The sequence below is a fragment of the Barbus barbus genome (genome assembly GCF_936440315.1).
Source record: "Barbus barbus genome assembly, chromosome: 17".
Classification (NCBI taxonomy): domain Eukaryota; kingdom Metazoa; phylum Chordata; class Actinopteri; order Cypriniformes; family Cyprinidae; genus Barbus; species Barbus barbus.
This window is the reverse complement of record NC_136745.1, coordinates 27,263,773-27,290,970: the sequence shown is the minus strand read 5'-3', so window position 1 is coordinate 27,290,970 and position 27,198 is coordinate 27,263,773. Positions and strand designations below refer to the sequence as shown.

General features: G+C 35.6%; 1 protein-coding gene across 1 annotated transcript; it reads left to right on the top strand.

Annotated features, from left to right (window-relative positions):
• The first annotated feature begins 5,921 nt into the window (after positions 1–5,921).
• LOC306883779 (coiled-coil domain-containing protein 69-like) lies at positions 5,922–18,062 on the top strand. The gene is made up of 9 exons (XM_079439261.1): positions 5,922–6,076; positions 10,726–10,789; positions 11,148–11,305; positions 13,275–13,362; positions 13,618–13,691; positions 13,836–13,937; positions 14,023–14,142; positions 14,505–14,602; positions 15,901–18,062. The coding sequence occupies exons 1-9, from the start codon at positions 6,029–6,031 to the stop codon at positions 16,073–16,075; spliced, it is 927 nt and encodes a 308-aa protein (XP_079295387.1). The 5' UTR covers positions 5,922–6,028; the 3' UTR covers positions 16,076–18,062.
• The last annotated feature ends 9,136 nt before the right edge of the window (positions 18,063–27,198 follow it).

Below are 27,198 nucleotides of genomic sequence, written 5' to 3'. Positions count from 1 at the left end.
ATTATATATTTTTTTATAACTGATTAATTCAATTATATATATTATATCAAATTTGATCACTACATAATCCTATTTTTTATAGCAATAGTCTATCAGTGCTGCATTCCTCAAACATGTGACAGAGTAGTGTTTAAAGGAGCCAAAACTATTTTTATATTTATTTAACTATTTGTTATTATTATTAAAGCTATCGTTAGCATCATTCATTGTTTTAAAGGGTTCTCGTGGTACCGTGTGAATCAGCCTGTAGAGGTCGCTGTATAATTGTTTTCATAAATGACAAAAAGAAGCACGAAAAAAACAAACATTACCATAAGGAACTCACATTACAAACAGTTCCTTAAATGTCTTTGATATGGCATAGATCGCATTGGTGTTTCCGAGTATTCATATCGTAAATGCATCTTCATTAGAAATGAATGGTCTGCTGTAGCCTAAATCAAGAGTGCCAAATGAAAAGCTGCATTTCTGTGTTTATCGCTCTGTTCGCTGCCAGCAGTCTTTTGTTGGAAGTCTGGAGCAAATGGCACAGCAAGAGAAGCTTTGCATTTACAAAAGTAAGAACGTGAGATATTGAAATGAGATTGTTTTAATACCGTACACATACAGTGCTTTCTATTACTGGTGACACACAGCAGCCAACAGCACTTACTGCGATTCTATCAAATATAGAAAATATTAATAGGATATTTTTTTCTCTTTTGGAAGCTACATTCAAAATCCACTTGGATCAAAAATCTGAGGGGCACGTGCCCGCTTACTTTGAATGGGCATGACACCACTGGTTTTACTTATTTCAGGTGAACTTGACACTGGACAGAGAAGTTGCTGGTGTGTGGGTAAAAGTACCTTGTGTTGACGACTTAGGAAGTTATTATCCTGATGCCTGTGATATTATGACAGTCCCAGAGCTCTGTCCTGAACCTAAACGTTCATCTAGCTGTGAGTGTGTCCTCATTCACTGACCATCCACAGCAAACGTTTATTTTATATCAGTACTATTGGCCATCATCTGGTATCTACATACCAATTTTTGTACTCCCTAACAGTGTGACCAATTTCAGATTACAGATCATTTTAGGAAACTCTGCATTAGAGCTGGGATGCCTTAAAGTCAGCTTCTCAATAGCATCAGTACTGCACAACCAACACAATGAAATGTAGTTGCTGTCATGAAGCAGTCTGCACTTTAACTGGCTTTTGGGAAACGGTAAAAAAAGAGCCAAAAGTCCAGGACTGATCTTGAGATGGGACGGGTTCAGGATTCAAACTCTTGTAAGCTCTACCCTTCCCATCATGATTAATGCACTAATGTGATTAATGATGAGTGATGCACTAATGTAATGCAGTGGCTAAATAAAGCCAATTCAGTTACTGATAAATAAAATATTTTGTTTAAATTGTTGTCTTAATTAACATTCAAATCAATAACAGTTTTCTTTAGTTATGTATTATATTTTTCCCAGTGACTCTGTAATGCTACACTAGTTTATTATTTTTTAAATGTTATTTTCCTCTCATGTCAGCGATGCAAAATGCCCAAATAACCAAAAGTTTAAATATATGGAAATACTAATGAGAGAGCGGCAGTGAGGGGAAGTTGCTTGGACTGCTTACTTTATTATGTTTTTTTAGCTTGATTTCCCCTGGTCCCTGTATGATTATGTTTTATGGAGCAAAGTGCACAAAATATTTTGCTTTCAACAGAAGAATATCAGTTAAGGCTGGAATAAACTACATTACTTTTAAAATCTGGACAAATTTTAAAACCCTATAGGCATCATTCAGACACTTGATGACTTTGTGTGGAAACACTAACAGACTTTATAGTTGTTCTAAATACAACAAACTCATACAGAAACATGGATCTCATTGCTTAGACGACCAGACACAGGAACAGTTTCTTCCCTCTGGCAATCCATCTCATGAACACACAACACTATTATAAATTATTTATTCACCACACATACTTATTTTTTTATTTCAAATTTGCACATGTCAGACCTGTACACACATAATTGTCTATATTATATTGTGTTTTTGCTGTTTTGTACATTGCCTATTTGTATATTATTCTTTTATTATCTGTGTCCTGTCCTGTGGCTGCACTGTGGAGCTTCTGTCAACAAATTCCTCGTATGTGTAAACATACCTGGCCAATAAAGCTCATTCTGATTCTGATTCTGAAAATCAAAAAAATATAATTTGGCAAAATAATTTAAAATTCTTTCATAACAGCGAAGATTTTAAAATGAAGATGATTGATCAATTTCTTATGCCGATATACATTTTTTCCCAGAATATGCTAGACTGTAAAACATCAGCCAGGTTTGTTCTCCTCCTGTAAACATTGTTTGCATTCCTGATTTTTCAGGCTGTCTTTCAAGAGTTATACAGCCCTCAATCCAGATGTCCAGGTGGAATACCCACCACAGCAGATTTCCCCCGAGAGCAAGACTAGCCATGTTCTTCATTTTTAATGATTGCTGAACCCAGATGGGACATCACTTGTAAAACTTTCCTGACATGTGAAATGTGCTGTTTACTAAAAAGCACATATACACACTTATCTCTGAATTTTAGAACCCTCAGCCGTATGTGAACAGCATAGTGTATTATTATGCATAACAATTTTTATTTTTGCCGTTTTAATTAAACCTGTGAATTATCAGTAGGACTTGTATGTTTTATTTTGCCCTTTGAAAATGCAGAGGTTTTGCGAGGCCTTGAGGCTTACACCATGCCTGGGGTCGGAGGGGGAGCAACGGAAAGAATGTTATCTCCTGGCTAGCTGAGAGTTTGCATCTGGGTTTTTTAAGAGCTTTGTGGCACAAAGCACGTTCATAAAGCTTTGTGGCACATACTACTCCTGGCTGGCAGAATACATGCATTTACCATGCAGAAAATCACACCCAACAACATTAGAAATGGATAAATATACTATGTGAACTCAAACAATGAACTTAAAGCAACTCCATGTATATTTGCACATTAAAATATCAATTCAAAATCCATTGACTTTTAATAAGGCGAAAGGTCACATTCCCCCTAAACATCTGTTCTGGGAGTATAAATGGCAGATTGCTTTGCACCAGCATTAAATGCATGTGTACAACTATCTATGGGATCCAGTTTTCGCCAGGGAATAAAGAAAAAAAGGTAATTGTGACTTTTTATTTCATAATTTCTGACTTTTTCTTTCAATTCTGAGAAAAAAGTAAGAATTGTGAGAGAGAAACTCAGAATTGTGAGATAAACTCACAGTTTTAAGAAACAAAGTCAGAACTGTGAGATAAAAAGTTGCAATTACCTTTTTTATTTTTTAAACTATCCACTGTAATTATGACAGTGATATATTTATGACAGTAAATTACACTCATTTAACTGTAGGGGGTTTCAAAGTCACAAAAATACGTAAAAACTACATACACTTGCTTTAAAGGGATAGTTCACCCAAAAAGAAAACGCTGTCATCCTTCACTCACACTCATGCTGTTCCAAACTTATACACCTGAACACAAAAGAAGATATTTTGAAAAATGATGGTAACCAAACAGTTGACGGCAGCCATTGACTTCCACAGTATGGATAAAAAATACTATGGAAGTCCATGGCTACCGTCAACTGTCAGCATTCATCAAAATATCTTCCTTTGTGTTCAACAGAAAAAAAAAGTTCCAAGATACAAACCAAAAATCATTATTGTCCAAAAATGGTACCAAAACAATTCAGAATTCATGCAGGGAAATGTGTCCTGACGAGTGTTAAGGAAATCGGGCTTGATTTATTGTTCTCCCTTCAAACCCTGACCTCATACAGTGCCCTCCAAAAGTAACAGTACGGCCAATTCCTTTATTTTTGCTGTAGACTGAAAACATTTGGGTTTGACATCAAAAGATGAATATGAGATGAGAGATTAACATTTCGACTTCTATTTACAGGTATTTTCATCTGGATCTGATACACAACTTAGAAGATAGCACCTTTTGTTTGAACCCACCCATTTTTTGCACTGTATGTGTGATAAGCCTCTTAATTTTGGCAAATCCTATGTTAAATCCAAACATACTGTTTTGTGTGATTGCTGTGTTTTTGTTCCTGTAGATAACTGGAGAGCAGATCTATAGCAGACGGCTCACTTTATTATTGTCACCGCTAAGCTGCCGAGTCCCTGCAGCTGCCTGTCAATGGAAAGTTTGTCATGACGCACACTTCTCAGCAACAACTGCTCTATCGTTTTTATGACAGATTAGAAACCCTACTATAAATAGACAGAGTTTCGACAAAAAAGGAAAGTCTCAAATTACCCAGAAGATCTAAAGTCGATGTATCATATTAACACTTAATATATACCAAACAAGAGAGCCAAGAGGCCAAAGATAGATGCATCTCTGACACACTACTGTATGCACCATATAGAGCAGTGAATGTGATGAGCTCAGATCTACCCGTTTATATTTTCTCCACTGAATATTTGACAGTATGTTATGTTACAATAGGCAGTGACAGAATGCTAGAAAGCTTTAAATATCCATGCTTCTCTCTTTCTAAATTTACACTTAGTGTTTAACTCATTTGTCATTAAAATGGCACTGGTGATGAAATCATAACTAGCAGCCAGTATAAACCTTGTAATGTTTGCATTCAGCATGTGCATCCACATACCTCAGCGCTGACTATGGATCACTGCTGTTTTGACAGTTTCTCTAAACAGAATTCCTCTACAGCAGCGGGATGACAATATGGTTGATTAAAACACATTACATCTTACGATTCACCCTGTTGACCTTTTGAAGAGAGCTGACTTAGGGAAAGAAACTAATGCTAAATTTGCTCATTGCAATGTTTTTCTAGTTGACCGGATAGTAACTATAGGCCTATAGTTAAGCCTCAAACATCAAGTTTTCCCTTTTAATCTTATTTTTTATACAAGCTTTAGAAGGAGACCAGATATTTAACTTTTACAAACTGTGATCTTAACTGTATAATCTACGGTGTCCATTACTTCAATGTGTTTGAACTACCATGTGATCTGTAACTATGGCCTCCTTATGGCATAAACATAAATTAAACATTGTCAGTGAAAGTGGTTTAGCTCCAAATATGATATGCAGTTTTCATGTTCATATGATACGAAATTTGTTGGTGTGCATCTATCCCACAACCCTAACCCTACCCATCGCGTATGCCAAAGTCCATTTTTGCATATCAATACCACTAGTTTTCATTTTTATTTGGCATACTATTTATACACACTTTCATCCATATACATACATACATGTATACATACAATAAAATTTTTTAAAAAGTACTAGCATAAACAACGTATATATACACTTTCCATTACTGTAAATAATGTAACTATGTATATGTCTATTTAAAATAAAAATATTATGCATTTTGATTAACAATATGTAATATTCATATTTAATAAATACATATTTTGTTGATATTTCTATAATAATGTTAAATTATTTAATAAACAATTACCTTCATTATTTAATAAGCACTTGATTTAACTTTATTATATTTAGGGACACTTGCTCAGGAAATAGAAATGTGAAAAAATATATGCCAAGGAAAAGAGCCAGGGGTTCAAGGATGGCCAAACAATACATAAAATTCAAAGGAGAGGAGGAAAAATATTAAATAGAAAGAAATAATGGAAGAAATGAGGGGGGGGGGTGAAATAAATAAGCAAATCACATAACAATAAACATAATATTTAGGGACATACTATTGTATTGACCAAAAACTTTTTTTTTTTTTGCATTTGAGGAAGCTGCGGTGCATCTGTTTACGCAGCTGTGCACAGATTCGCCAATTTCCCGATTGTCTCTGTTTAAATTGTTCATGTAAATGCAGCCTGACTCTGCAGTCCCCGCCCCTCTGCTCAGGCCCCGCCCCTCTGCTCAGTCTCTATTCGACAATGAGGGTCAATGAGAGCTCAGCTCATATTTGAACTGCTGCAGACAAACAACGCTTACCAGCGACAACGGGGTAGAATATAGAGGCAGAGCAGAGGAGCATGGGTTGTCACAACAGCAAAGTTTGTGGCCAAGTCTCCCGGAAAAAGGTGGGTCGTTTTGAAACCTTCTCAGGATGTTCACAAGTCATGCAAATTTACCGAGAGCCGCAGCAACGTAAGAGACGAGAAATGTTGCAAATACAGCACGTGTAAATACAGCAAGTACAGCTCGTGTAAATGTGTCTGTATCATGAGAGCCGCTCTTGTTTTGTTCTCAAATCACTTGTTACTTCCTCCCTAATGCGCTAGTCAATGCGAAAGCTCTCATGTTAGTTTGTCGACTTGAGAAAGTTTTAACTAGAAACAGATGTCGGGTTCAACAGATGAGGTCTACTGTTGTGCTGCTGACATCCTTTATGATGAATTAAAAGCGCGTTATCCAGCTTTTCAGAGAAATCACTTTGTGCTCGCTTTTAAATTGTTCCGCATTTCGGTCAAATCAGGACATACGAGGTGAATAAAGAGGTGAAGTCCTTTTAAATGTAGTTTTTAGACACGGGACACTCTTATATACCTGCTGTTTTCAGACGTTTTGGAAATAATTTGTTCCAGTATCTGTAAATGTTATAATTTAGTGGTTTTAATGAGTGTGTTTTGGTACACAGCCTTGTAAATATAATTCACTTTTAGTCATAGCTTAGTTTTTTTCTTTGTTTTCATAAGCGATATGTAAAAAATAAAAATAATCAATGATATTTATGGAAACTTTTTTTTAATTTAAGAATTTCAGTATTTAAATTTGACCTTTTTTATTTAGTATCATGTTTTTTTTTTTTTTTTTTACCTAGTTATTTTGACTGTGAATTGCATTTTTAATGTATTTTTGAATGCATTAAAGGGAAAAAAAAGTGGTTCATGCTTTTCAGTATAGAATATTTTTATACAGATATTTTTTATTCTTTAGTACAAAGACGTTTCCTTAAGGTTATTCTGTTTTAAGAAAATGTGATGTTTGAACTGACCTTAACACGCATGCGTGAGGGTCTGCAGAGGTCTTGTCTGTTTTATGTTGATTGTCAAACTACTTATTTAAATATTTCTGTTTTTCAAGAAGTTCAGCATTTTAATTGTAATATTCCACCTAACTCTGGGCAGTCGCACCACATAGTCATGTTGAAAATGTTCATCATAGAGTCATATATAGCCATTTATTTTAGTAAATTGCATTTTAATGTTTTTTTTTCATGCATGCTTTAAAAGGAAAATTATTAGAACATCATTGGCACTTTAGATTTGATATTTTTTATGTAAATGCATGAGAAAAATCAATGCGTTCCTGGGGCCTTCAAACATGCAGGGAAATCTGGCTTTGATAGCAACAGGGTCAAGCTTTCATTAGCCCAGATTGCTGAAGGATTTAGATTCACTGAGCGTGGATGTGACAGACACAGGGTCCCGAGTTTCTCACTGCAAGTTTTAATGTGACCTATAAACAGCCAGAGTTCATTTGGTCCTGTTAATCACATAGACATGTGTCAGTATACTTGACATGGACAACTGGAGAAGTGTGAAAAGTCTCTGAAGACTAAACAGAGAAAGCCTTACACTCACTATTACAGCCTCTATTGGAGTTGCATCAAAAGCACATAACCACAAGACGGGGAAGTGCAATAAAGCCATGGGTTCATTAAAGTTCCAGGACATTTGGTTCCCTGCCACAGAGAGCATAATAGCGTTGTTGTGGATTAAACCGAATTATGAGATGGAAGCAGTTCCTGTTCTGGGTTTTTATTGCTGATTAATTTTTGAAAAGTAAGCCTAGCCTACTAAATTGTTTCACTGTTGTAGACCTTTAAAATGCTATTCATAGTTTTCGGCCACATGACTGGCGTGAAGGCAAAACATCCATCCAACTGCAGCATAACCAAGTGAAATTTCCATCTGTTTCAAGCCACAAATTTAGATCACCTCTCAAAAGAAGAAAAACAAAGATATGTCAACAAACTAAGTTTTGGGCACTTGCAATCCATATAAAACACCTGCAGTATTTCAATGACTAAAAACAGTGGATAATGTAAAAAATGCATGATGTGTCCTAATGTATTAAGTGATATTAAATTCAACATACACCTTACTGATCATGCAAACTATATATAAGCAAGCGGCTGAGCCCAGAATATGAATGCATTATTGCATTTAGCAATATTAAGCAGTTTCTTTATAATGCTTTGTGTGCAAATTTAGCAAGCTGAATTCATATTCTGGTTTCATCTGGACATAGTTTTCATGATTAATAAAGTGTATACTGAGTTTGCTCTTTTAATATCACTGTCTTAGTGCATTAGTTCCTAATATAAACCTGGTAAAAATAAGTGGCATTCAGCAGAGGAAAGCTGAATGCCCTCCAGGTGGGCGTTTCGATACATGTATACATGGGCAGGATGACATCATTTGCTTTTGGTTCCTTTCAAACTGTGGCTTGCATGAAGCATAAGTGTCATGTTTTGGTTGGCTTGTATCCCACCCTGACACTTAACCGCACATGTCTTGTCATTTCTCATTTAAACAGTCCCATGTGACAGTGAGAATCTCTGGAGTTATTAACCAGGATGATTTGACATGGTTTGACTCATTTTGTTCTTGAATGAGGGTGTTGACTTCAAAGTGGAGTTGAAGAGAAGGGGGCCATCAAGCCCCAAAAATCACAATGATAGAAGTTGAAAGTCCTGCTAAATGTGAAATTGAACTCACTTTAGCTCTCAAATCTTAACATGCTATTCATAGACATGACATGATCAAGCTGTGAAAAATACTTTTTTGTTGAGAAACCCATCTCTTAAGTAATTTAGGCGATTTTGCTCCCAACGGAGAGACATTTTGCATTTGTGAGTGTTTTGAGGCATTGGTTAGGCTATGTCTCTCCAGATATTTGGCATGTAAGCTTCAAAATGTTAAATCACCTGTGAGCATTGCCGACCTTGAGCTCATCTTCAAACGTTCACACTGGAATGCCGCATTCTTTACTCCCTTTGGATGTATGACAGCATTCTTCCTGAATTTCAGGGCTTGTTAATTGTGTGGAGAGCATGATGATAAACTGAACAATAAGCTTATTAATGTTTTGAGCAGGAAGAAGACCACCCTGTTGGAGGAGTTAGAATGTTTGTCTTTAGCACTTTTATAACCCATAATAGGGGTGCTTTAAAGGTGCTGTATTTATTATTATTTTTTTCGACTGTACTAAAGCATGAAAATATCTCAGTATATTTGCAGATATTTAGGAAACATGCTAAGTTCACATACTTGTCTCTCTGAAAAGCAATGTTAGAGTCAGGGGTGTATTCCAGAAAGCAGGTTATGTGACATACCCGGGTAAGTTTGAGGATAAGAGAGCGGATAACCTCAGCTTTCGGTTCCAAAGTTGGAGGTTACTTTCAGGGTATGCAAGTAACCATAGTAACTTGCTCTCTGAAGATAACCTGCTCCGGAGTAGGTTATGTTCCAGGGTTAGTTCCCTTCAGCGCTATCAGCACATGCGTGATCTACTGACGAGACTTCAGTGGGCGTGACGGATAACACGCAACATTGTAATATAGCCTTGTATAGCACTAATAGAAGTAATAAATAAGGTAATATAATATTCTAATATGGTTATTTTATTTATATTATTGGCATATATATGTTATCTGTATAAATTATTAAACACTATGACAAGGTAATGTTTAATTATATTATATATTTATTACATTTTATACTATCTTCTCTCACATGGATCGACATTTTCTATAATGCATTTCTATAATTAAAATACATATCTGATATGACTTAATATATAATTAGCATCAAACAAAAAATATGTAATTCTCAAGAATTAAAGATTAAATGGGGAAAAAATGATTGCACAACCATCAATTAGGTGGCGATATGCACTAAGCGTGTAAACGACCATTGAACAAAAGACGAAAGAAACAGCATGGCGTGCTTTTTCATAACCTCCGTTTCCATAGTGATTCGTCGCTCTGTTGAGAATGTCTCGAGTTTTAACCAGGAACATACTCGGAGTTGAATGAACTTACTCCCAGGTGCGTTTTTGGGACCACATACCTTGAGTAAGCAAGGTTTGGGGTTAATCAACCCAAAGTTCAGAATTTAGCTGAAGGTAGGTTAACCATGCTTTCTGGAATACACCCCAGCTATTCTACTTTGAAATGTGTGTTCCGTGTCAGAATGTTTGTTTTTGTTTTGGTCTGTGTGGCTCCGCCCACTGCCCGTTTATCCAATAGTATTCCGACACCCCGGGTTGCAAGTTGGTGGAAAACACAGCGTATTGCAGCTATAGAACCCAACAAACGAACTCGGAGATCGCAGATTCCTAAAAAGCCTGCAGCATATTAAAACACGGATAAATCAACTCATCAGCTTACAGTGTACGCCTCGTTGCCTTCTGCTGTCAGTTGTGCTCGTTCCTATTTCAATCACTCTGTCAATATTACATGCCGCACTTTTAAAGTAAACTAGATTTCACTTGTCCCACCTATTGAGAAATACAACTCAAGTTTTCAAAGTGTGCTGTACTACTGCAAGTGGTTTTTCATTGATGGTTGTGCAATCTTGAACACATTTCTCACCGATAACTGCTTTGGAATGCAACAAATATAAATTTATATGACACTTCTGTGAAATGTTAAAGTCGTGCATGGATTGAATTTGTCAGATGGTTTTCGAATGATTGATCCTGTGTCTCCAATGTCTTTCAGAAAAAAAATAAAGCACAAGGAGCTGAGAAGCACATAAAAGACATCAAACTTCAAGACGGAAGTGGTAAGTGGTTTCTCTCAATCATGTCATGTGAACTTGTGCAGATGTTCTTTAGAAAACAGAAAATGCATTGTGACTGAGATATTCTAGTCATGGACTATTTCAGTAGCTTGTTTTGCACTTTTAGATCGTGTGCTACGGTTATTATCTATTAATGTGTGCTTTTCAATGTCCCACGATTCCATTGTGAAGTGTGTTGTTCTTGGCAGACCGCAGGGTTTGGTAGCGCTGATGTTGGGTTGCAGGGACCTGTTAATGCTCTTGTGTTGCTAGCCGTGGGCAATCCTGGCTTAAGCTCATGGAGATATTGTTTCAGATGTATCCCAGAGCAAACAATGTATGTTCAATTGCTCTCCCCCAGGTATACGCTCATCTGAGGAGAATCTGTTGGAGACTTATGAGTGTCAGCTAAAGATACTACATGTGGTTTTGGCGGCTTCAGGAGACCAGGAGAGAGACCAGCTCCTCAAGGACCATCCTGGAGACATCTGCACTTTAGTCCACAGCATTATAGAGAAGGCAGAGTTTGAAAGCTCTTCGTATTCACAGCCCTTTCTTTTTGTCTTGTGAATGGAATACATTGCAAGTACATGTAGCTTCATGTAGGCATTCAAGAACGACTAGTATCCTGATGCCAGATTATGTCAGCGGGTTATACGTTATGAAGCTGTCAGCGGCAATAAACAAGACGTGCTTTTCCATTACAGCATAATTGGGAACAAGGCCGATTCTGTGCCTGAACAGACACCAGAACGTGTGCTTTGGTACATCTGTCCTTGTGCTAACCTCTGACCAACAAAGCTAAACCTGTTTGCAGGGAGGGATGTTATTCATTGCCCTGTAAAGAGGGCAAAGAGGGTTTGTGTGTTTAAACACAGTAGAGCACTGCTTGTTTTAACAAGAGAAAACAAAGATTGCGCTTTTTTTTTTTTTTTTTTCCCTTTTTTTGTAGTCTAGAACTTTGCAGACTAATTTATTATGTAAAATTATTAACAGTTAAACACAATTATATACCAATATAATTGGGAACATTTCATAAAACATTCCATTGTTTGTATAAAATCTATGTATAAATAATATAACCTATCCCAAATGGAAACATCTGTACAAAACATTATTTATTTTCATTTATTTAAATTTTCTTGTTTACTTTTTTAATAGTTTTTTTTACAAGTAAATAATTGCCCAAAAGGAGGTTTTTGACCGATATCCAGCTCTGGCCATTATCTAAACATACTTTTATTAGGTGCACGTATTTGCTAGGCACTTCTTTACTATAATGAGCTGGAATGGATAGTAAAGTAAAAGTATTGTAAATTTATACTGTATTCTTTTCTTTTTTTAAATAGGTTTGCTTAAGTTTTACTGGTAGTTTGACAGATATTCAGATTTATTTTTCACTTTATTGTTATTGCAATTGATTTTAATGTATCATATAATTATAACTTATTTATTGCATATTATTTATCTATTTATTTTATTTATCCAAATTTCTGTATCGTGTCTTAAATGGATTTATTTAAATATTTCATTAATGAATTAAGTGTCCTTTGGTACATTTCTATCAAATATCAAACTGAAAGATCTCGTGTAAACTTTTTTTTATTTATTTTTAATTTTTTTAAGTTTAGAAGTTATATTAACAATCACAAATGCAAAAAACAGTAACCAACATAGGATAACAAAATACACACATTTATACCCACACAGACAAACAAACAAACAAAAAACCAGGCCTGCCTCAATTAACAAATATATACAACATAGTTATTGAAAAATATATAATATATAAAAATATAATATATAAACACAAATGACAATATTCACAATTGTTTTATAAATCCAGTACATCATGTATATTTAAAAAAGGGGAGGTTTACAGAATACAGAAATTAAATTTCCAAGAGTCTCAAGATAGCTCTCCAAGTGGCTTCAAATCTTTTCTGTGAGGAGAGCTCACCAAAACATAACTGTTCCATTTGGATAATGTAGAGCATCTCATTTAACCATCTCTGAAAACAAGGGGCTTGTGGAGATTTCCAATTGAGTAGTATCACTTTTTTGGCTGCAATCATGCCAGCCATTAGAGTCCGTTGATGAGTATGGGGAAGAGCATCCATTACTTCAGAATAGCCAGACTGGTCAGGTTGAATATTCATTTTGTAAGCACTAGAAAACAATTCGAAAATTTTAGACCAGAAAACATACAGAACAGGACAAAACCAAAATAAATGTGCCAGTGTCCCCTCCGCCCTATTGCATCGATCACATTGAGAAGATATAGAGGGAAATATTTTATTTAATCTAGTTTTGGAATAATTAAGACTATAACTGAACTGGATCAGTATTTTTTTTTTTATATTTAAAATAATGCATAACATTCTTTGAAGTTTCTTATTTTATTTTCTACTACATCACCATGAAAATAGCCTTTGCTGCTGATATGGTGTTAAATAATAAATAAATGCATCATGTCTTGTGTTAACAGGTAAAGACCGAGATAACCGCTGATCTAAATGATCTTCATGAAAAACAGATGAGGAGCACCTTAGAGCAGCATCAGAGCGCAACAGAAGGTCAGAGCACAGCAGCACTGTAATACTAACAACAGCTGACAAGCACAGAAATATTCTAACATTTTCTAAGAGCATAAATGTTTGTGTGTGTGTGTATATATATATATATATATATATATATATATATATATATATATATATATATATATATATATATATATATATATATATATATATATATATATATATATATATATGAGAGAGAGAGATAATCTTTGGCTAAATAGTAATAGTCAATAATTGTTTACTTTGCAGAGCTACAGCGATTAAGCAATGAAGAGAAGAATGTTTTAAATGAGTCTCATGCAGCAGCTGAGAATGCACTGAAGGTAAAACGCATCTATTTGTAACATCACTGCTCCGATTAGCCTTAATACATTTGATTAAGAGCTGATCTAATATACTTCCCACGTCAAGCTAGACGTACCAGACTTGATTTTGAAGTGATCGGTCTGAATTTCCTATGAACTCAGGATCAGATTGAAGGGCTGATGTCAGAACTGAAGCTGTTCAACGAGTTAAAGCGCAGAGCGGAGGAGTCCATGCTCAAGAGAGACCTTCAGAGAAATATTGAGGTTTGTTACGAGAATGGAGATCTGGTGGCAAAGCGTGCTTCAGATAGCTATACAGTATTCAGCTGTATCTGTCTTTTCATCCCAGACTCATGGCAGCCCTGGTGCGTTCTGGGAGCAGGAGCAGGAGAGTCTGTTATTTGTCATCGAAATGAAGCGTGAGCGTTTACAGGACCAGGGGAACAAGCTGCTGCAGATGGAAACACTGGTATGAACTTCTATTGGTAGTTACTGTGGGCCACTAACTCGTGATCTTCAGATTAGCGGTCACTCAATATGTAGTTTTCAGTGGCAGATTCTTACATTTTTACATTTGGTCCCTCCATCTAAAACAATTGGTTATGCACTTTTTTTAAACAAGTCATCTGCTTTATACTCCGTCACTTGATGCATTGAAATAAGAGCAGGTGCATTATTTGTGTATTCATGCGTTTATTTGAATGTGGCAAATTGATCTATTTGTTTGCATAAAGAAATACACAAGTCACCAACTCAAACCAAAACCATTTTTTCCCCCAATATGTCAGCTATTTTGATAACTTTCTGCTTCTTGTTGTGTTGTGTTGTGAGGTGGAGAAGAATCTGTCGCTGGAGGATCAGCTCCTGCAGGCTCTCCAGCAGAGCGAAGACTTCAGAGTGCGGATAGACAACTACCAAAGCCTCATACAGTACGTGTTTACCTCAAACTAAATCTGTGTGACCACTTCTTTCTGGGTGAAAAAGTTTGACAAGAGTAAAGAAATATTAATTATCTAGATTCACTTTAAATGTGTTATCTTACTCATCTCTCAGCTTAATATGAATTTTTAGGGGTTGATCCTATCAAAATGTGTAAACGCTTTGTGCTTTTGTAGTGCTATCAAAACAGGACTATTTGTTTGTCCAGCCAATGGCAGAATTATTGCAATTCTGTTTGGTAATGTAAGTAGCACATGCATCATCTCAGAAATTTTACAAGGAGTTTATGAAGACTCAATATGGCAACGGATAAGACTCATATTTTTTTATTTAATTTTGTCTAACCCTGCAAACCTGACATATGAAATAATAGTAAGATATTTTTAAGGGAACGGTTTGACACTTTAGATAAAACATTTTTAATAATTAAAAAATCACATGCAAACCTTTTTTCTTTTTTAAATCATATTTGATCCATCAGGCTTTTATGGCTCATATAGTATGATATAAGAGAATATGAAGCAAGAATATGTAATATTCTTGTCGTATAGCTAAAAAGTAAAAAAAATTCTGACAGCTTGTAATGTAAATCAATGAGATCTTTATAACAATATAGTGGACTCTTTACATAAAATGCATTTTTTTCATAATTACTAGTCACTTTAAATTTCCGAGTAATATGTTTTATGATTAAAGCTTTGTAGTTTTTATTGTGTGTGGTGTGGGGGGGCATGCAATACAACGACGATAGAAAAAATAAATAAATAAATGTATCAAATATGATGCATCAGGCTTTTGAGGAACATTTTAACATGATTTTTGTAAAAAAAACAAATAATAAAAGCAAATGTTCATCTTGAAATATTACTAACAATATAATAGTTACTCTTACATTTACTTAATAAAATTCAGTAAAGATTTCACAGAAATCAGCAAAGTTTTGATCATGTTGATAATTTAGAGGCCTTTTAGATTTATCTCAAATATGATACAGTAGGCTTTCATTTGCTAGTCTCTAACTTGCTATTGTCCAAATATATTTAATTTTAAAATCAAGTTTTGCTGGTGTCATTTTATTCTTTTGTTTTGTTAGCTCAAATGCTTGTATGTGACGCCACCTGGCGTTTAGATGCTTAAAATAACATTTCCTTGCTATTTCCAGGATTGCCCAGTCATCTGTTTGAAATTTTAATAGACCGAATGCATGTCTACATAAAATATATATAAAGCCTTTTCTTTTTTTTTTTGATATAATATTATTTTCCGCTTTTCCGTAAACCTCTTTCAGACAGCTGTCCAAGGAGCAGAACAAGCTGCAGGAGGCGCTAGAGAAGCAGTCCCTGCAGAACCAGAAGCTCAGCCAGGAGAAAGAGGAGCTGCTCTTTAAACTCATACACCGCAGAGACTCATGCTCCTCCTTCCACCTTCCTTCTGTCATACCCACACAAGCGTCTCCCAGCTGACTGCAGCATCCACCCTCATCACTGTATCCTCACCCTGCCTGGCCTCGGTGCCGTCGCAGCGGGGGTTTGTTTAATGCCAGTTTATTACGGAGTGCTGTGAACATGCAGTGCTGATATGGACTTACTCGCTGCATTTTAACTGGCCAAACAAATATTTTTTTACATTTTGTTTGTATCAGAAATGTTTGGTTGCTTTTTAAAATAGCTGTGGATCTATGCAGTAGTTACTCATGTTAAGTCTTTGTCATTGTACAAGGTGTAGTAGCAGTTCTTGCCAATTTTTGATATTGGTTTTATTATTATTTTTATTTCCAGGAAACAGTAGGTATTGTTAGCAAAAAAAAAACTTATATTTTTGCCTTAAAACATTATTGGAGCCAGAGCACTTGGATGTGTAGCATGAATATCTGGGATCTTTTCAGATGCACTTGCACTTTTATCAGTGTTTTATTTGTTGGAGAGATAATGGGCTTTTCGTAATTACCAATATGCTTTCACCCTACACTTTGCACACCGTATTTCCGTTTTTAATCCTGCTTTTCAGTGGTAGATAAAGTACTGGGGTCCTGTTGGATAAAATCTAGTCATTTTAGCTCAGGCAAACACTGTGTTGGCTCAACCAGCACACATTTATTTCAAGTTTGGCAAATCCAAACTTTAAAAGAATAATCTGAACAATCCCAGTATGCTTCTACTTTAAGGATTAGTTCACACAGAATTTACAATTTTCTGAAAATGTACTCGCCCTCAGGTCATCCAAGCTTTTTTTCTTTTAATTGCAGTGATTTGATTTTCAGATTTTAAAAGCATGAGTGGTAAATAGTTTGCCTTGGTGCCCATATATTTTTTTAATCTCCCAGTTTTTTAAGATATTGTGAATTATTGTAAATGTTCTGCCATATATGTTTACTTCTGAATCAGTGCCTTTGGTTTAAGGTGTTTCCTGGAAAAATCAAGCAATAAAAGCTGCATCAGAGGGACTGTATGTGCAATTCTGTACAGTATTCCAGAACAAAATAGTTCAACCAAAGAGCTGCTTTGGGAAAATCCCACACAAATTACTCCAGAAACGACAACACAAGTATTCAGCAGGGTAATGTTTGTTTAGAGTGGTGGTCACATGTTTTTCCACAGTCTTGGTTCTCCTAAATTAATATTAAGTTTGGTCAAATTAGGCTGTCAAGATTAATTAAATGAATGCAATTCAAACATCCCAAAAGGTTTAGATGTTAATACACAGATTTTGACTCTAGGGGGCGCAAGAACTCAAGATTAAAACAGGCCTGAGAATTTTTGTTGTTGCTCTGACAAGTTTTTAAGTTGTTTGGGTGTTTCACTTTGGCTTGTCAATATGCTTTGAATAACAGCTACATGCAAGTCATTCTTCATTCAGCAATAATGTAAAAATATTGGTTTACTATTATGTCGTAGTGCCTGATGTTAGAATAGTCTGGTCCAGACTGAAGCCATTTAAATAGCTAAATTAATATATTAAAGTAGCCTATTATTAATATTCCCCTTTGCTTTTTGGCCCACAACTGACTTTGCCTCTCATGTATAAGGTCACTCACCCCACAACTTTCACTGTTGCATGTAATGAGACACTGATTGGTGGGTGTCTCTCGACAAATATGAGCATAAAGCCCAGCTGATTGACAGACTGAGATGTTTGCCCCATGGTGCCCCCCTATTAGACAACACCAGCACTTAACGTGGAGAACAGCCCGGCTCTTTTTGCTGGTTGAGCGGAAGTTAGGTTCACTGCTTCCCTGAATGTTTGACATGTTTGGACAATACCTGCCTAGCCACTAAGATAAGCACAGGTCAGCCCCCTGTAGTGATGTCAGGAGGTTCCCAGAGCATTTAACAGCCACCTGGAGAATCTCAAGTGTTTTCACTCCAGCCCAAGTGAACACTAGCAGATCTCAAGTCAACGTCCGGATTAAGTCATGGTGTCAATAAAACAACTTTTGCATTCAAACATTGTAAAGCAACTCTAGTAAGCATTTGTATATATTTGCAGCAAAATAACTTGGGTTGCCCATTTATTTTAATAATGCTACGTTGGTGAATGTGCACCCTGCTGAAAAAAACAACAAACAGAACCCAAAACACAATAGAAAATGTAATTGATTTAATGGTTATAATGGGAATTGTATTGGTTTTAATGGAAGCATATAACTGGTATGTGATGGATTCTATTGGTGGGGTGTTAAATCCTATTGGAAAAATGCCCAAAGCACACTACAAAAATGAATTTTGTAATGGTTTTACTGGAAAAAGCTAATGGAAACCATTGGAATTTCTGTGATGGTTTCTATTGGGCTTCTGTTGTTTTTTTTTAGCAGGGAGTTTAGTCAGAACATCAAGTGGGCTAGTGACTGACTACTTTATTAAATACAAAAGATAGCATATTTGTCAGAAATAACGCATATCAAACGAAAGCATGCAGACATCAAATACAGCGTCTCTGCTGACGAGGGTCCACACGAAAAGCAAAACTCTTATGAAATGTTATCTCTCGTGCTAAATCTTTTTGTTATTGTACAAGGTGTAGTACCGAAATTTTGCCAGTTATTGTTTTTATTATTAGGCTATTTTTATTATTTATTTTCAGGAAGCATTAGTGAAACATGTTTGCACTTTTATCAGCGTTATAGCTATTTGTCAAAGAGATAAGGGCTTTTGGTGATTATTGTAGATAGGTTATTATAACGCGCTGCATATACAAATTACCTACATTGTCTAATTTAATCAGCTGTTTGTCTAATAATAACAACCTGAAATTCGGTAACATTTTGTATTTAAAAAATGCTTGATACTCCAACAGATCAAGGTTACTGGACTTATGCACCAATCTTACAGATATTCTAATTGTCCCATTTTAAGAATGCATGAATGTTTAGGGTACAAATAATAATAATTTTTAGGATAATTGTTTAAATCATATAGATCATTTTTAATATATATATTTGATAAAAAATGGAGAATATTTGGCGGGGATGCGCGCGGGTTTAGTCTTGTAGCCGCACACCTGAGTTCACGCGCTGTCCCTCAATGACATCACCATCAGCCACATGCATGTAATACAATACCTGTCTTTCATTCCGTTATCTGCTAATTGCCCAGCAGAAGCGTCCCCATATGCATTAACAGTGCGGAAAATAATGTGTTGCTATTAACTTACATCTGCTCTCGTGCACTGCCTTTGATAATGTGCGGAACGGGCGCGCGCTCCAACGGGTTGTTTATTACAATTTCAGTTTATTACAGAAAAAATAACCTTTAAATTGTCAGGCACGAATTTTCTCAAATAAGATGATTGCTATTTGGGGCTGCGGAGTTGCTCCTTATCACTTTGACTTAGAACAAAAAAGGTGAAAATTGCACCCCGGGGAAAACAGCTTTGATTAAAAGGTGTGGGGCTGGTTATCACCCCACTTTTTTACACACCATAATCAGCTTTATTTCCTAAACTCCTGTTTCACTGCCGCAGTGTAATATTTTAAACACGACATGGATAGACAGATGGGTTTTAAACCAGTGGATCATTTCACAAACAACGATATTAACTGAAGCATAACTGTTTGGACATAACCAAGGCTTCATCCATCAATGCATAAATAGAGTTGCATGGGGATTCGCGTTGTTTAGCTAAAACTGCTTTATGTCTGTGGAGGTAAAACGAAAAAAAAAAAAAAAAGTCTGATTAAAAGGCTGAAATTGTTGAGAGGGAGAAAGCTAAATGTTTGCATAATTAGTTCTTTTTAATAATTCTTTAAAAAAAATTTTTTTTACAATGACATTTTGTTTTAGGCTATTTTTTTCTACTTGAGACATCGTAGAGCTATATATATATATAAAAAAGTATTTTTTTAATATAGGCCGCTATAAAGTTGCGTATATTAATGTGTGGCCTATTTAAAGCGCACATAAAGCATAGCCTATCGTACGTTTCTAGGTTACACCACTTGACATCTTTAGAGTTATTAAATTATGATTACTAAATTTTTTTACCCAAACATGAATACAAAGATTGTATTTCTATAAACTTGGTACGTGTATAAAAGTGGATTATTAGAATATTTCTGCTTTATTTGTAGCTTATTTGATGCACGTTTCACAGGACTTTTCATCTTCACATTTCTGAGGGACTTAAAAATCACAAATAACCTCCCCTGGGAAAAATCTGCAAAAAGGGATTTGTTCTCACATATAGGCTAACAAGCTGAATACTGGCATACATGTTACTCTTCTTCACACACAGAGCTCTGAAGAGCTGAGCGTCTCGTTCTCAATAGACTACTGTTGCAGTGTAATGCCATTCATCACCACTAGAGCGCGCTGTGCTGCAGTCATGCGTGTTCCTCCCAATTTGGGCTTCAATCCTAATTCAAATCAGATAAAATACAACATGTTTGCACTGACTACTCGTCGTAATTTGTCGAGATGATAGCGCCATGTGTCTGCTTGATTAATAAATCTAGTGATTTGATGTATAGAGCTGATCATTGAAACGATACCACCTTTATTGTCTGGTAAAAAAAAGACTTATCATCTTTACATTTTTATTCAAATGTGCAAATTATTTAAATGTGGAGGCTTCATTATGAGGTAATAAAAGTAATGTAATGTGCTAGTTTAACTATATTATTATTATTTTTCGCGTCAGTGGTAGAAAGTTCAGGTTTCTATTTGCTATATAGACTATAATGCAATATGCTTACTTTTCCTTTCTTTTAATCTTCAAACAAATTCATTATGGTTTCCAATGCTTAGATTTCCAAATGTCCCTCATTTAGAGGGACAGGTAAACTGACAGCTTCGATGAGGTAGTGAATGAGTTGTTTCTGTCACTTTGAAATATGTGCTCAAGGTCTTCAGAAACTCCTTCATATGTCTTCAGTTGCCCAGAGATATGGTGAGTTATGGCATTTTTTGCATAGCTCTCATACAGGTGAAAACATGCAGAAGAGATTCAGTTGAGTTAATAGTACACCACCCCTGAAGCAAAGTGTCCCCAGAAACAAAACATAAATTACCGTCTAAAAGCTAACTATTACTACCTTTACTGCTAGACAAAGTCGGACATGAAAATGACACCAAATTGCATGGATTAAACAGCTTGCTTTTGCACACTATCACATAATTATGCTAAATGCTCACAGTATAGACTACAGTATTTCCCTTATGGGGTCAAGGGCACTAGTGTGCACTTAAAAGGTGACTCCCCAATGAGTCTATATAGGTGCTCTTGGCTGATACAGGCAGACTAATTACATTTACATTTAGTCATTTGGCAGACGCTTTTATCCAAAGCGACTTACAATTGGGATCACTTACAATTACTTGGATCAGGAAGTCTGTGTGCTTTATGAATCTGCCACCAGGGATCTTGCTCATGAGGTTTGTTTTTTTGGATGCACAATAGAAGTGAAGTGAAGTGACATTCAGCCAAGTATGGTGACCCATACTCGGAATTCGTGCTCTGCATTTAACCCATCCAACGTGCACACACACAGCAGTGAACACACACACACACCGTGAACACACACCCGGAGCAGTGGGACACAATAGACCAGTGTGTTTGAAGTTGCAGAGCGTTGCGGTGTAGCAATCAAATTGGACTGTTGTTTAACGACACACATGGACCTGTCCAAATCCTGACTTATTTATATTAACAATATTTTTCAGGATTAATGGCTTGTTGTCAGCTTAGTCTGTGGGCATCAGGCATCTCTAAACCTGTCAGATGTGGTATTGGTGCCAGTATTGGGTGAGGATTGCCCTGCGGCCGGGCTGAGAGCGGGAATGAGCATGACTGACATGTGCCTTACATCAGTGGTGGATGATGGACAAGAGATGCAGCTTAGCCACATTCCTGCCATACACGAGTCCACAATCTCTCTCTCTCGCTCGGTGGGATGTGTCATGTCAATTTATATCATATTTGCAGGAAGAAACAAATTTGAGTCAATCATCAGCGAGGATGCGTTTCAAAGTCAGTCCTCTGAGCAAATGTTTCCTGCCATAATCTATCAACCTGTTAGCGCTTTAGCTGAGTCATTCAGAGTCATTTAGTTGGAAAAAAGCCTCATACTTGAGAAAGAATTATACTTGTGCATAATGTTTGCTATAGTTAATTCACCAAATGCCCCAAAAATTAAACCCCTGACATCATTTACTGGCTTATTATGTCTTTTAAAAGCATGAATTTATGGAATATAAAAGAAGTAGTGCTGTCAAATGATTAATCGTGATTAATCGCATCCAAAATAAAAGTTTTTGTTTACATAATATATGTGTGTACTGTGTATATTATGTATATATAAAGACACACACATACAGCATGCATTTTGAAAATATTTACATGTATTTGCATGTATATATTTATATTCATATATAAATATATTTAATATATAAACGTAAAATATAAATACACATGCATGTGTGTGTATTTATATATATACATAATAAATATACACAGTACACACACATATATTATGTAAACAAAAACTTTTATTTTGGATGTGATTAATCATTTGACTGCACTAATTTAAAGAAGATATTCTGAAGAATATCAGTGTATTTATTTCAGAACAATTAAAGACAATAGGATCTATTGTTGTTTTGACAAGGTTGTTGTGCGAAAAAAAGAAACTGGCTTTAAAAAATGTTGCCAAACAGTAATTCCCAGGCGATCTGACCAATCATAACGCCCAACAAACAAATCAGACAAGAGAGTATATTAACCTCGGTGGATTTAAACTTGAAAAATGTTGTGTATTGACATCTTTCCGCGGTTAAAATAAAATACTTTATGATGTTCATTCATGTTTATGTTGTGCTTTAAGTAAATATGAAAAGAGGATCGGTTCACATGCCGCTTGAACTGAGGCAAGACAGAGATCTGTCACGACACATTAAAGAGCCACAAAACGGTATTTATTGTTTGAATTTCTTTAAAAAAAAGATACAATTTTATACCAGAATTAACCTCCTGTTATGTTCCCAATTAGATTTCTAGGGGCAAAAGGGAAGTAACGTTTTATAGTAAAGATTTGAACCGTTCTCAGTCCCAGCACTCAGTACACAAGCTCTAAGATGCCAGTAAATTTATTTACAATAAACAAATGACGACATATATACAATGCAAAAAGATCTCTCTTCAGGAGTGGGTAAAGCCAAAATAACAAACAAAATATAAGAATGATACCCATACGAATGAAATCTAGCTAACCTCTAAGGATAAAAATAAATACAAATAAACAACAGAATTCTTACCTGACTTCCTAACTAGCAAAAACAGGAGAAAACTAGGACAAAAGAAAATAGGACAAAACATATAACAAAAACTACAACTCCCAGAAGGCCATTGGGTCCACTGGCAGCACATCATGAATGACATACACATGATAATAAAACACAAGTTCATACGTCCTGGGACGTAACACCTGCTCTGTCTGTCGGCGTGTTGTCAGTTTCCTCTTTGCTCCTTAATGTATTCTTTACCGTGTGAGAACATGATGTGTAGTGTGAGAGCTGCATGGCTTGTCGGACATAGCAACAGTAACTAAGGAGGACAGGTTTTGGAGAAGGGTCAATTCCATATTTATTTTTATTGATTGATTGATTGTGAGTGTTTGATTTGATATATATTGTATATATATATATATATATATATATATATATATATACATTTTAAATGGATCACAAATAAGATATTTTGAAGAAATGTTCAGTGTTGTTGAAGTATTGTTCAATGTTGTTTTGACTTTCAAAATGTTGCCAAAAGATGATTCCCAATTCCTTTATTTATTTGTTTGTTTGTGGATAACAAAAGGCGATGTTTTGTCATGATGTTTTTTCAGTGGGGTCCAATGTTTTTGATTTGGTGTTTGCCATTAAAGAAACTGACTTTTACAATTCTGTCAAACAATTAATTTATTTTAATTTATATTTTATGGATCACAAAAGAAGATATTTTAATTAATGTCTCAGTGTTTTTTCAGTACAATTAAAGTCACTAAAGTTCAAAATTTTGCCAAAAGATCATTCACAGTTATTTATTTATGGAATCACAAAAGAGCCTTTTCTGAAGATTATCTCAGTTGTTCTTTTATTTATTTATTTATGTATTCCTACAAAGGCAATGAGGCCCAATGCTTTTCTTGTCATGACTTTCAAAAATAGAGAAATTGAATTCCAAAAATTTACCCAACAATTATTTTATTTTAGAACACAATAGAAGATATTTTGACAAATGTTTCAGTGCATTTTTTTCTGATACAGTGAAAGTCAACAAGTTTCAGTGTTGTTTTGGACCCCATTGACTTAGATAGTAAAGACAAAAAAAATAAAAAAATAAAAATTATATTGGAAATCAATTCAGACATCAGAACGCAAACTCAGAATGAAGTCGACGTCGCAAGAACATAACATACCACCAAAACAAACAATGAATCAACATGAAAACAGGAAAACAAACAGAGATGTACAAAGGCTTAATTGTGCACACCAGGGAGCCGTTTGGGCTGGTTAAAGCCTCTGTTTAAAGCCCCATCACCTTTAGGGATTTCACTGGAAACATACGCCACCACAGGAAGACCCCAGGGGCAACAGAGACACCCCCTCTTCCCATCAGCCCATCTCCCCTTTACAAAGCAGAGGCACCCTACCTTGACACCTGTCAACACATTTCGTGTCAAATAAAATACCTTTCAACCTGGGCCAGCAGGTAGGCAACTGAAAGACCTCACTTGACAGCATGGATCAGTGTTCCTAAGTCCTAGGGCACAATACTAATGGGGCCTGTGAGATCTGTTGCCTCAAACCTTTTTACAAAATAAAGTCCAACTTGAGACAGTCTGTAGGTAATTTGTGCCTATTTTGCATTGATTTGATGTTTTAGTTGATCAGTATGAATTAGTATGTAACTTTCTCAGTAGTATTATTTTAGGCGCACTGCAGTGAAGCTTCCAGCTGTCGGGATCGCAGCAGTTTGACAGTAAATCTTCTTTTATGCCTACTTAGGTGGTAATTTATCTTTGACAATTCTACAGGTGTCGTCTCAAAGTGGTCTGGATCAGATAAGGCCACTCTGACGTCCCTCCACCCCTCCTTCAGGGCCAGTGCGCCAGAGATTCACTATAGGCATTAAATGAGAAAGTAATTATATATTTAGCATGCTCTCTATTGCAGGGGGGACCGGGACTAGTTGTCACATGAAGATAAATTACATTAAATTACATTGAATTATTAAAATACAAATGTGTGTTTCTCTAGCAGTGGTTTGTAGAGTGTTTCAAACAGCTTGTTCAAAACCCCATTTTAATTTAGATTTTTTTTTTTTTTTTAATTTATCTAAATTCATTCAAACTAGAATTCACTGTAGTATGATGGTGGATTTTAGTTTATTTTACACAGGATAAGAGTATTTTTCAGAAATATTAGGCCTAGGCAAGTTGTCATGTGTTAATTCTTATATTATAATAAAGATTAATTTTTAATAAAAATAAAAATGCCTTATTTTTGTTACCATTTTATATATATATATATATATATATATATATATACACACACACACACACACAAATCTAAATCACAACACAAAAATCTAATCTTTAATTGGATAATAAGAGTTTAAAATGAGAGGAAATATCATTATGAAATAAATGTTTTCTCTAATACACATCGGCCACAATTAACGGCACCCTTTTATTCAATACTTTTTGAAACCTCCATTTGCCAGTTTAACAGCTCTGAGTTTTCTCCTATAATGCCTGAAGAGGTTAGAGAACACCTGACAAGAGATCAGAGACCATTCCTTCATCCAGAATCTCTCCAGACCCTTTATATTCCCAGCTCCATGACGGTGCTTCTTCTCTTCAGTTCACCTCACTCATTTTCTACAGGGTTCAGGTCAGAGGACTGGAATGGCCAGCAGAAGCTTGGGTTTGTGCTCTGTGACTCATTTTTATGTTGTTTTTGAGGTTTGTGTTTGGATTATTGTCCGGTTGGAAGATCCAAACATGGCCAATTAGAAGATTTCTAACATTTCTGAGTCAGTCAATTATAGATTTTGTATCTGTTGGTATTTGATAGAATCCATGATGCCATGTGTCTAAACAAGATGTTCAGGACCTGCAGCAGAAATATAGGCCCACAACATCAAAAATACAGCAGTATATGTCATTGGACACATGGGGTACTTTTTATCCCTGTGTTCACCAAACCCTTCTTGATTGTTTACTGCTAAAAAGCTAATTTTTAGTTTCATCTGACCATAGAAGCCAGTCCCATTTGAAGTTCCAGTCGTGTCTGATAACTGAATATGCTGGGGTTTGTTTTTGGGATGAGCTACGAGAATTTTTCTTGAAACCCTCCCAAAAAACATGTGGTGATGTAGGTTTTCTGAACCAGAAACTCAACCTTTCTCTACAATTCTCCAGCTGTGGTCCTTGGAGAATCTTTAGCCACTCAAACTCTCCTTCTCACCGTGCATTAGGACGATATAGACACACGTCCTCTTCCAGGCAGATTCATAACATTTTATGTTGATTGGAAATTCTTAATTATTGCCCTGATGGTGGAAATGGGAATTTTCACTGCTCTAGCTCTTTTCTTAAAGCCACTTCACTAATTTGTGAAGCTCAATTATCTTTTGCTGCACATCAGAAATATATTCTTTGGTTTTTCTCATTGTGATGGATGATTAAGGGAATTTGGGCTTTGTTTTCCCTCCTATTTATTTCTGTGAAACAGGAAGCCATGGCTGGATAATTTCATGTTCATAATCACCCTGGAGTGCTCAAAATTGTGAATATGAATGGGAATATACTTCAGACATATTTTACTCTTAGAATTTCTAGGGATACCAATAATTGTGTCCAACGTGTTTTTGAGAAAAACATTTATTTCATAATGATATTTCCCCACATTTTCAATTGTTTTAGTTCAATGAAAGGTTAGATTTTTGTGTTTTTTTTTTTATTTTTTATAAAATATCAAAAGGATTAATAATGCAGGTTTATTTTCAGAGCCTTCTTTGATCATATTTATCAAGGGTGCCCATAATTCTGACCACGACTGTACATATACACATATATTCATATTCATATTCA